At 40.3% G+C, this 12,383-nt stretch overlaps 1 protein-coding gene across 2 annotated transcripts in view; it reads right to left on the bottom strand.

The window, feature by feature from the left end:
• The window catches only part of src (v-src avian sarcoma (Schmidt-Ruppin A-2) viral oncogene homolog), a 69,818-nt gene that overhangs the window by 9,109 nt on the left and 48,326 nt on the right, over positions 1–12,383 (bottom strand). For both annotated transcript variants that reach the window (XM_041799023.1, XM_041799024.1), the window contains 4 exons: positions 10,213–10,311; positions 7,806–7,909; positions 1,222–1,371; positions 558–713 (listed from right to left, as the gene is read on the bottom strand). In XM_041799023.1, coding sequence (XP_041654957.1) covers positions 558–713; positions 1,222–1,371; positions 7,806–7,909; positions 10,213–10,311 — 509 coding nt within the window. The remainder of the gene's footprint in view (positions 1–557; positions 714–1,221; positions 1,372–7,805; positions 7,910–10,212; positions 10,312–12,383) is intronic.

The following is a 12,383-nucleotide window of genomic DNA, read 5'->3' as shown; positions in this document are numbered from 1 at the left end:
AATCAGTCAATTACACGACAGAAGCCAATCCATTTAGGCATGTAGACATGATGGGGAATGGGAAGAAGACAGAATGGGGAAGAAAGTTGATTTAAGGGACTCTGAAGATGCCATGACAGTGATGAAAGTAGATTCATAATGGCATTTCATTGCAAAGGTACAATTCAAGGAGGAGCATCTTTGGGCCGCAAGGAGATCAGTCTGATAAATGCTGAACTCGGTCAGAAAACCAAGAGAGAGTTGGACATGGGAAGGAAGGTGATGCAATGCACTGAGGGAAAATGAGGCTCTGATTTGGTCTGAGAGACTGGTGCTTAAGCATGGCATCTACTGGATATCTACTCTGATAGACGGAGAACAGATCTTCTCTGCACACTTTGGTCTTTGCACGATTTGTTAATATTTCACTGTGTAAGCCTTCAAGTGTCTTTTTACGCTAAGAGTAAATCATATTCAACACATGTCTTCACAGAGAGGCTGAAACCCCTGGCTGTTTTCATTGCATCTGAAATTAAATTCCAGGATTTGTTCAAGAATCGTATCAAATCACCGCTTACCCATCCAGACCTCTCCAAAGCAGCCCTGTCCCAGCTTGAGGTCCAGACGGAGGGACTCCCTCGGGATCTCCCAGGCATCCTTGGCTAAGCCCTGAGTCTGCGGCTTCAGTACAGGACAGATGTCCGTCAGGCTGTGACAGAGGCCGTCGGCGTGCTCTGAGCAACACAGGAGAAGGAGAACGAGGTTAAAAGGAGTCAAACTTCCCTGTCAATCTTAGAATCATCTTTCAATGAGGGTTACCTTAGCACCAGGATCTTAAACTTGGATTTGATAGCAGTATAAATCACTCAATATTATTATCTGCTTTGATACAATGGCAATAGAACAGAGGATCTAGACAACCAGTAATGGGCCATTTCTGGTTTTGATGATCAAATATTGCAGGACATTCTGCATTTTCACTGTGCAGGAGTTTTTCTGCATATTTGATTGATCATTCCTTTATTATAGACCTATAAAAAATGCAAGTTTTAATATTAGAAAGACCGCGACATTTCAGAGCATGCAGAATCAAACAGCATCACAGTAAATAAACATTTGTGACCTGGCTTTTGATTTGACACAGAAATAATACCTGATTAAACCTAACTGAAGTAAAAAAAAACAAAGTGTGCTTAAACTCCTAAAAGCAGACAGAAGCGATCAGCATCTAAACAAACTCACTGCGATAGTGGTTGACGAGCTGCTGCAGGCTGCTGAACTGCGTACGTGATGTGATGTAAAACCCTCCGCTGTCCAGCTTCCTGATCTTGTAGTGCTTCACATTCAGCCCTTTAGTGTTATCATAGTCCAGCACAGACAGACAGTAGGCACCTGGAAACATTAAAATACAATAAAACATGATGAGGAGGGAAATGTAACAACAATATCTGATCACAAAGCTTTGATCTTGTCATGTGAATTTGGCTTTTCCTTTAGCATTGTCAGATTTCCCTCATGAGGCTCTTATTATTTATTTACAAGGTTGTGTTTCATGTTTTATGCCCCTTGATTTTTTTGTTTTTGATGCCCTTTTTGATATTTTTATTCTCTCTTTGCAGAGGAAATATCCAAAGGGCAGGCAAATGCACGCATTCATTTAATAACAGGGAAGGATTTTTTTATATTCATTACAACATTGCAAAATGAAGAGATTAAATCAAGCTTTAATAACCAAAAAAGCAAAAATAAAGAGCAGCAGAAATGGGGTGGCATAAATGCCATTCTTAAATATTAAAGAGACCCTTTTACCTTGCTAATATAAAAGTTAGATTAGTAAAGTTGCATAATTATTTCTGCATTGTGTGCTTGCATAATTTTGCTAACCAGCAACATCACTGGACTTGTTTAGTGGGACTATATCACTATGACCACTTTAATCATTGTTTATTTCTTATTTACCATCATTTCTAACATCATTGCACTTCATTTTGCTATCACATATCTAGAGGCTCCAGGATATAAGCAGGTCAGACAATATTTTTCGTATAGCTGCTTTCACATCTTACAGTAGAGTATGGACTTATAATTGTCCATAAATGCCGAGTAATACTGCTATGGAGTTAATTGCTGCCACACTAAATGTGGTTGTGTTTTGACTAGGGCTGTCAAGATTAATCGAGTTAACTGCACATATTTCTTAATTGCAATTAACTGCACGCTTTATTGTCCCCTTCAACACACTTTGGATAAGGCAAGTCAGCGTCTCCTTGCAGCCACAGTGATGTAAAATGTCTCATTTCACTTTAAAGCCCACAAACAGCTCAGTGGACCAGTCAAAAGTCATCTGCACCTCTTTAAATGTTCACTCATTTCATTTTCAGTCCATAAGTTCCTCTTTGTTCTGTTGTTAAATTCATGCAATAATCTTCAGTCTATGATGAGGGATTCCAGGTAAAAAAGAGCAGATTTAGTTACTGTAATGAGTAGAGTTTTAAATTTGATCCATTTGCAGAGATCTAAATGTGCATGCATGGCCTGATAGTAAGGAGTTACAGTAGTAGATGTGCAGTATTACAAGAGCCTGAACCGGGAGCTGCATTGCATGATCCTCTTGACATTATAGGGCACTGATCATCAACTGGTGGCCCAAGGGGCCATATCAGGCCCCCCAAACCTTCCTGTCTGGCCCCCAGAAGACTATTAAATTCAGAAAAGGAGGAAAAGAAGATGTCCTGGTTAAAGAGTATCTTTTGGCTTTAAATGTCTGCAGCTGTAAAATCCATCACAAAAATTATTGATATTGAAATTGTTTTAGAATGACATAATATTTGATCTGTCCTTACAGAAATTCATTTGTAAGCCATTATTAGTAAATTTATTTTAAAAACTGAGTTAAGATTGCAGAAATGTTGCAAAAATGGATGGATAAAGTGCTGAAAAGGGTTAGAGAGTGGCAAAAATGGGTGATAAGTGACAAAATGGGTTGTGGAGTGGCAAAAAGGGACAAAATTTGGCAGGAAAGTGGTAAAAAGAGATTAGAATGTTGTAAAAATTGGTAAAAGAGGAGGCAGAAAGTTTTAAAAATGCGTCAAAAGTGGCAAAATAGTGCCAAAAAGTAGTGAAAGGGGGTTAAAAGGGGGCAAAATGGATAAAAGAGTGGCGCAAAGGGGATAAAACATGCAGGAAAAGTGGCTTAAAGGGGGCATTCTCTGGGAATTTCAGGGGCCTAGCCAATGCTGTGGGCAGACCTGTCTCCTTGTGGCCTGCTGCATTTTACATAATATAGATAGATCTCTTTGGTAATGCTGAAAAAATCCTGCATTTTAAAAGAAAATATAAATAATAATACAATAATATTTTACCAGATATTCATTTATGTTTTCTTTCTTTGAAAGTCCCGCCCCCAGAATCTCTGTCTAAAAAACTAAATCTGGCCCTTGTGCAATTGTACTTGTTATGGGGTTGAATCGGCACGACCAGTCGGGCATGCCAGTAAGGAGATTATCCAGTCATCAGTCACAACATCCAAATTCTGGACAGACTTAGTGGGCATGAGTTTATTTGATCCAGAGATATTTGCAAAAAGAGAACAAGAGACCCTGAGGCTTTCTTGATCTGTATGCTAGGGCTGAGTGAATTCCAGGGCTCTCTGCTCCTCACTTAAATCAATTTGAGAGCTGTTTTGGAAGATGCAGCATGCAGTTTGCTGTAAAGTAAGGGAGGGTGAACTCTATTTACTACAGATGGAAAATTAAGGGTAACACTGCATGTGGCATAGTTATGGTTTATTCTCAATATTAAAACATTTTTTGTTCACTGCTGCATTCCAAAGAGTTTAACTGATTCTTTAAATTCAAGTTCTACTAATTTACTTTTAAATAGATCTTATACAACGTCATTGCTGTAATCTAATGGCTTTTTTACTATATGCCTTTTTTCTTTTTAATCGAATCTCTACTTATGATTATTTTTGCCTCATGCCATACTTCCTCTGTTTAAGGGCATTTTAATCAATTTTGCAATTTAATGTAAAATCTTTTTATGTTCTTTTTTTACTTTTTACATCACTTTGATTTACTCTTTAAATGGTGCATTACACATTGACTGGGAGGGAAATAGTAGATTCTTTATGGGGATAATGTGCTTGTTTCACCACCAGAGGGCAGTGTGGAACAGGAGAAAAAGCAGAGTGAATCACAGAGCGGCCCAAGGCGATGCCTCCCCCCTTCTCCAAATGTTTGAACTGATACGGCCCATGGCGTTACAGTCTCAGCTCAACACTGACCTAATTCTGTCGGGCTCACCCACCCGGTACCTCTCCTCCTCTCCTGCTCACTCATCTACTCACTTTCAGCCCCTCCTTTCCTCCCTCTCCACCTTGTCCCTCTTTCTTATTCCAGTCAGAGCTGCAAACACATCCGATCACAGGGAACAGGCCGAGTCCTGGGCTGAACAAATCACAAACACATCCACAAACGCAGATAGCTGAACCCGTGGAGACTGCTGTGATACTGCAGGAGTCTCAGAGCAGCTGACTATCACAACTATCTCCACCGTCCCACAGGAGCCACAAACCTTTTCCCATCTGCCCGATTCGTCTCTCCTCTGTACCCACGATGCACCACAGCTGGCACGACACGGCGGGGTGCTCAGTGAACAGCAGGGTGTCATGTCTGACTGCTGGGTAAAAAAAAATGACTTTCTTCCTCTCTGTATACGTTCAGTAAGACGTCATACGTGTAGAATTCAAGCTGAGCTTCATGCAGAGATATTAAATTTTAAATTTCATTAAAAAATCAACACAGAAAATTTTCCCAAAATCATAAGCACATATTGAAAAACATCCCTGATAATCAATAGTAGAAATACAAAGTTCCAGCCAGTATGTTTCACTGAATTTCACTGTAAGATTGATCAGAAGCTCCGTCTGAATAATTAGGACTACATCCCTGGGCCCTTAAAGTTTACTTTCACAAACTTTATCTCTGAATATGGTAAAATTACTAACTCTCATCTGTTTTCTAGCTTCACAAACTTCTGGGCTGTTGTTCAAGGATGCTAAAAGTCATTAGAAACCCTCATAGCATGGTTTACTGCTTAACAGGACCAGGCAACAATCCAAAGTCTTTGCTATAAGAGTGAAATGTTTGTGTTCTGATAAAAAAAAATCAACCTGGTACTTATCAAAGCATCAAGAGGCAACTAAAACTGTAAAACTTCAAATGAAAGCTCATCTCAGACTGATGCCCCGCCCCTTTCACCAGCCTGTGGCAGCAGACTAAGCAAGTCAACTCAGACAACTCTCTCCCCGTTCCTCCTGAGGGATCCCAAGACACTCCCAGTTCAAATAGGATATATAACCCCTCCAGAGCAGTGTTGCATACTCCTCAGGAGGAAAAGTAGCTATTGGCTGTCCTTAAAGTTGCCAGAAGTCACTACATGATGTCATCACCTAATCTGCATATTTTTCATATGAATTTAATTGTAATGGATGCTGTAGGAGAAAGGAAAAACGTCATGAGAGAGACAAAAAGTGAGTAAAAGACCCTTAATATGTCTAGAACTACAAATGAACTTGGTTCTGTCGATTTTTGCTTTCATAACGTCACAATTCCAACCCTCCTTTATCTGGGCTTGGGACAGGCAAAATGACTCAAGAGATACTCTGGCAGAGTTACTTGAAATTTTACTTTTGGTTTATTATTTATTTATTATTCTATTTTTCTTAGAAGTTAAGTTTTCTTACGTTTGGTTTAGTTTTAAATCTTATGGTCCACTTAAGAGCCTACAACAAATCAATTTATTTTTCTGTATACAGTCTTCATTAACAATCTAAATGGACCAAAAAGAGGCAACAGAAAAAACTATCAAAGCACCCTTACACCGCGGTTAATCTGCAGTTTGCATATGGAGGTCTGAGCCAAGTCTCCAGTAACGCCAGAAAAAGTCGCTAGTCGCTTTTTTGAAAAGGAGTCGCTAGAGGGGTCTGAAAACTCACTTAATATAGCGACAAAGTCGCTAAGTTGGCTACACTGCTCCAGATACTTCTAGGTCTGCCCCAGGATCTCCTACCAGTTGGACGTGCCAGGAGGACCTCCACAGGGAGGCAATCGGGAGGCATTCTGATCAGATGCCCAAACCACCTCAACTGACTCCTTTTGATATGAAGGAGCGGTGACTCTACTTCAAGACCCTTCTGAATGTCCAAGCTCCTCACCCTTTCTCTTCAGCTGAGCCCAGACACCCTCCAGACCAATCTCATTTCCCCCACTTGAACTTGCGATCTCACTCTTTCAGTCATTACTAGGGTCATATTCACACCAGAGCTGTGTGATGCGCCTTCCTGGATATTCCAGTTCGTTTTAATACACGTGTCAGTATCTCGCTTGGCATCTTTATAACCATAAACACATGTCGTAGTCTCTTGCTCACATGTTTGCTCACCTTATTCTTCGGTGCTTATTCATTTGTCGTATGTGAAGAACAACATGCTAGACAACTTGCTGCCTTGCTGGCTTCTCATTATGTCCCAAAGCAGATGCTGAAACTCCAGGACAGCATAAATTCTGCATTGTTTCATTGTATGTGGAAGAAAAAGACTGGCGGAAGGAGAGGGATTTCCAGTTTCATCTTCTTCCATGTCACCCTTTTTTTATCACCACTCTTTGTTTGGAATGACAGTGCCAGAAATGTATAACAGCTTGATATTATCCGGACAATTTGGTTCGTTTGACTAAGTGCAATGCTAAAGCAAACCATGCCACGATGAAATGCAATTGTTCCAAAAGTTGCGATTTGAGCCCCAAACCGAACCGAGTCCACCCGGCTATCAGTTGTGAAAACGACCTAAGAGTTCATGACCATAGGTGAGCGTTGGAACATGGATCACCAGTTAATCGAAGGCTTTGCCTTACAGCTCAGGTCCCTCTTCACCCCAATGGTCTGATACAACACCTGCATTACTGCTGATGCTGCCTATCATTCTCACGGTCAATTCTACCCTCACTCATGAACAAGACCCTGAGATACTTGAACTCTCACTTGGGGTGAACACTCACTTCCCACCAGGAAGGAGCAATCCATTGTTTTCCGGCAGAGGACCATGGCCTCTGACAGTCGAGGAAGCCGACAGACCACATCATCTGCATAGAGCAGACATTCCAAGCTCCCTGGACCAGGAACCCTCCTCCACCCTGACTGCACCTTGGGATCCTGTCCATGAAAACCACAAACAGAATCGAGGACAAGGGACAGCCCTGGTGGAGGCCAACAAGCACCGGCAATGTGTCCGACTTTGTGCTGAGGATGCAGACTCAACTCTCACATCGAACACATCCAAAAGGATTAAACCAGACTTCATTCAAAAGAACATTACAACATAAACATGTAAATGCTGCTAAAGACAGACCTGACAAAAGCCTGACTACAATCTCAATACCTCAAATTTAAGCTTAAAACTTTGCTGTAAGCCCCTTTAGCAAACCCTCCTCCACCCCAGCTCCTCCTATACTCTGCTTTCGACTTATTCAGCGTCATTCTGTTGTCTGACTGAATTGCAAAAGGATGGAAATTACCCCTATAATTTTACTATGAACCCAATATTGTGATTTCTTTTGTATTGTGTTGAGTTTGTCATTACATCCCTACATAATGATAACATCATACCACTCAGTATCTGTTGCATGTTACACACTGGATTCTCTACATTTAGAGGGCATCTTTTTAAGAACCAATTTAGGTACAGACTCTGAACTCTGTGGCCTACTTCCTAGACATCCCCAGTTAAGAGACAGGTTAAATAGTGAGTGTTTCTGTTACACATTTACCTTTGGTGGTCTCACTCTCTCGCACCAGGAAAGTCCCTCTCCTGTTCTCCAAACTGAGCAGCAGTCTCTCAGAGTCACGGCGAGTGATTTTACCAAAGTACCACCTGGTGAGGTAGAGAAACAGAACACAAGGGAACAGGTTGGTGAGGGGAAGAAGATGTGTATGAGTGGAAGAGAGGGTTTCAGATCGAAAGTGCAGTGAAACTCTTTTTATCGTCTTTGCATTCCAGATGCAGTCATGCTAACAGCTGCTTACCTGGACTCCAGAGTCAGTCTGACATGACTGGAGGGGCAGGAAGCAAAAAGTGAGAAATGGAGTGTTAAAGAGGGTTAGTTATGAGGCTTTTGTATACAAGCAAGCAGGTTAGCATGTTTGTTAAGATAGCAGAGACACAAAGAATTGGACAAACATTTAAAGGAATATTTTAAAACACTTTGATTTGCTACTTAGACAGTGATTTGAATACCTATACTGTTCTTATGTCTTTTCAATTAATATGAAATTACAGCAAAAAGTCAGTTAGCCTAACATAGCATTAATTAGTTACCCAGATAAACAGCTGATGTGGTACTGTCCACCAAAAACTAGCCTATAACAGGATTTGAAGGAGCTTCAGTAGGTGCAAGAAATTTTAATGTTCAGACTCTGTGATAACAAAAAGGTTAATCAATAATCTTTAAGGTTGCTCATATTGATCAGTAAGTTAAAACCCTTGAAAGTAGATACACTATATGGACAAAAGTATTTGGCCACACCTGTTATAATAGAATTCAGTAGTTTCAATCAGTCCCACTGCCACAAAATCAAACACCAAGTCATGCTGTCTCCATTTGCAAACATTTGTGATACAAAATGGATTGTTTTTAAGAGTTCAGTGACTTCAAGTGTGATACTGTGATGGATGCCACCTTTGCAATAAGACAGTTCATGAAATTTCATCCCCGCTGGATATTCCAAAGTCAAATGTCCGTGATGTTATTAGAAAGTGGAAGAGTTTAGGAGCAACAGCAACTCATTTAGGAAGCTGGGTTGCTATTGCAGACTTAAGGTCCAGAGACAAAACAACATAGGCCACTGGCATTAATGTAAGGACAAAAACTGTGCAGCAGGAGCTTAAAAAATGGGTATCCATGGCCGAGGACCTGCATGCAAACTTCACATCAAGTCCAATAAGCATCGAATTAAGGGGTGTGAAGCACACTGACACAGGACTATACAGCAGTGAAACGTATTCTGTGGAAAGACAAATCATGCTTCTTTCTTTGGCAGTCAGATGGATGAGTCTTGGTTTGCCGGATGCTGGGAGAACGTTACCAGACTGAAGTTTGGTGGAGGAGGGATAATGGTATGGGGCTGTTTTTCAAGGTTAGGGCTAGGCCCCTTATCTCCAGTGAAGGACAATCTTAATGCTTCAGCATACCAAGACGTCTTGGACAATGCTATGCTTCCAACTTTGTCAACAGTTTGATGAAGGCCCTTTTCTGTTCCAACATGACTGTGCCCCAGTGCACAAAGAAGGACAATAAAGACATGGTTTACTGTGGAGGACCTTGACTGGCCTGCACAGAGCCCTGACCTCATCCCAATGGCGCACCTTCAGGATGAGCTGGAATGGAGATTGCAAGCCAAGCCTTTTTGTTCAACATCAGTGCCTGATCTCATAAATGCTCTACAGAATGCATGGGCACAAATTTCCACAGAAACACAACAAAATCTTATGGAAAGCCGTCCAAGAAGATTGGAAGCTGTTATAGCCGCAAAAGGGGAAGAAACTCTATATTAAAAGTGCTATGGCTGGGTGGATTTTTGTCCATACAGTGGATCTTTGATAAGACACAATCCAACAAAGAACTCCCGAATAACCACAAATGATCAAATCTAATCTTCAGTTTTTATATATGATGAATTAAAATATTAAAGAGTATTTATCACTGAGCTTTAGATTTGTTATAGGTAGACAGTTTAATGGTTTGGAAAGATGGAATAAGATAAGATAATCTTTATAGATTCTTAGAGGGAGAATTCATGCATTCAGTAAAACAGAGACTAAATTACAATTCTGTGCTGTTTTTATGTACTACATTGTTTTGTCTCTGGACCGTGAGTCTGTAATAAACTTTGATATGATTTGAACATAACACACAATAAAAGATAGTACATTTCACAGCGGCACTCCAAAGCTAGTTATTGATGAGTCTTGTTTTCACTGCCTATAGTAGCTTTTTATTTACAACGTATGTTACTGATCTTCACTTCAAACTCTCAGCAAGAAAGCACCAAACTATTCCCTTGAATGCTCATCTTAAAGTTACATTGAGAGATAAAGCAGAGACATTTACAGTGTTAATTCTCTCATGCACTTCACCATAGAGAGATACAAGAGACGGGAAGAAAAAAAACCCTTACTCTTCTGCCTGGATGGAGTCGGATGGAGCCACATAATTGCTGGGGATGTAACCGCTCTCTCCGGTGGTCAGGGAGCGCGCCAGCCACCAGTCCCCTTCCCTGCAAAGATGAAACGATAACAGACAGCTTCAGCGAAGATCCTCGCACATCCAAAACACAAATAATGCCGTGTCTGTGACTTCAAGGGCTGCTGTTTATCAAGTGTCTCAGGGTGTAAATACATTCATGCTGAACTTTTAGCACTTCTAAAACTCCTTTATTTACTCCTGCATTATTTATGCCATTAGCTACTGGAGAAACCTGATAAATAACAGCCCAGGTACTCTACTGTTACAGAAATGACTATGTGGGGATTTCACTTTAAACCAACATGCATTTGTGTGTACATGACTACAATGAGGTTGTACTACAAAGCAAGATTAATAGGAGAGCAAAGTATGTCAGCAATAGGCGATAAATGCCTCTGGGAAGGGATGGGAATTTCTCCTTAATTCTGGTGGTGTTTCCTGTTTCAGTGTCATTATGTTTGCAAGATAAATGCTCAAGTTCCTGGTCCTTTACAATCTAGAGTAGAGCCCATTTATATTCTGAAAAATAAAAAAGATAATGTCAGACCTTAATGTGCAAATCCTGACTGCCCTATAAAGTATAAGAAAAAGGAAGGAGTCTTCTTCAGCGATCTCCTGACCTTAATTGTAGGAGCAGCAATGCTATTTGCGATCATAACAACCTAACTCAGATAAAGGCGGCATGTCATTGGTCAATTTTACAAAATACTAGTCACGTGACCAATCAAACTGCTCTTTAATGGACATGAAAACCTAAAGGAGAGGCCACTGATGTTAGAAAAAGGTAACAGGCACCCTCATGATGCTGTACATTGCTTACGAACCCCAATTCCGAAAAAGTTGGGACACTGTGTTGAATGTGACTAAGACAGTACAGTTGTGTGCAAATCATTTTTTCAGCTGAATGCAACATAAAGACAAGAAAATAAATGTTCAAACTGATACCTTTTTTCTCAAAATACACCCTTTCTGGTTTGATGCCTGTAACATGCTTCAAAAAAGTTGGGACAGTGATAAGAAAAGACTGGGAAAGATTTGAAATTCTCCAAAAAAACACCTAGAACATTTCGCAGGTAAGTAGGTTAATTGGAAACAGGTGCTAGTACCATAACTGGGTACAAAAAGAGCACTCCTAAAAGGCTTGGTTGTTTACAGTGTTGGGAGTGTATTGTTTTCATTAAATCAGCTGTGCAGCCCGTTCCAGTTATGCACAGGCTTTGTGTAACACTGTATGCCTCAGTCCAGTGTGTTGTCAGTCTGTGAGCATTATTAAAGGTTTTTACATTTGTTAACCAGGTTGCAGAGCTCAGATTAAGAAATTTGTTTATGATGTTTACTTCTCGACTTGGTAGTAGTTTGGGGGGATGATTTCAAGGTTAATTTCATAGTCAATCTGCACGGTTTGACACATTTGGTAGATGAATTAAAGTGTCTAAAACCCTGTTGGGTTATGTCGTGAATGACAAGGCTTAAAGAGCAAAAATGCCAGGGCCAAAATGCTTCCCAGTCCAGCACTGGCCTGGGCTCATCTGAGATGGACTGACCTGAAGTAGTAAGTGTGCTGTGGTCTGAGAAACCCGCATTTCAAATTGTTTTGGAGATAATGGCAGTCGAATCTCTGGGCTACAGAGGAAAATGACCATCCAGATTGTTATCAACACAAAGTTCTAAAGCCAGCATCTTTGATGGTTTGGGGGTGTATTAGTGCCCATGGCATGGGTAACTTGCAGGTCTGTGGAGGCACCGTTAACCTCTTAAGACCCTCGTGCACATGAGGAAGTTACATCCAGGCTTTCCTACAAAAAAGAATTGCTATTAGAGATAACTGTGCAGAATGACCATTGAAGGTTAAGTAATATGCTTGTCATGGAAATTTAAGGAATTTTTATTTTTAAATTCTTTTGACATTTCACTGGAATTTGGGGAATTTCTCTGGAAAATATTGCGGAATTTGGGAAATGAATTTTCATTTTTTTGGGGACTTTGATTTGAATTTTTAAGGAGTATTTCCTTTGAGTTTTGTAAGTATTTCAGGTATTTTTTTTCCAGGAAAATTTATTTGTAAATTTTAGGGAATATGGTTGGAATTTTTTGGTTACTTTC

Source organism: Cheilinus undulatus, linkage group 11 (assembly GCF_018320785.1).
Source record: "Cheilinus undulatus linkage group 11, ASM1832078v1, whole genome shotgun sequence".
In the NCBI taxonomy this organism is placed as follows: Eukaryota; Metazoa; Chordata; class Actinopteri; order Labriformes; family Labridae; genus Cheilinus; species Cheilinus undulatus.
The sequence above is the reverse complement of the archived record's forward strand: the minus strand, read 5'-3'. Positions and strand labels throughout refer to the sequence as shown.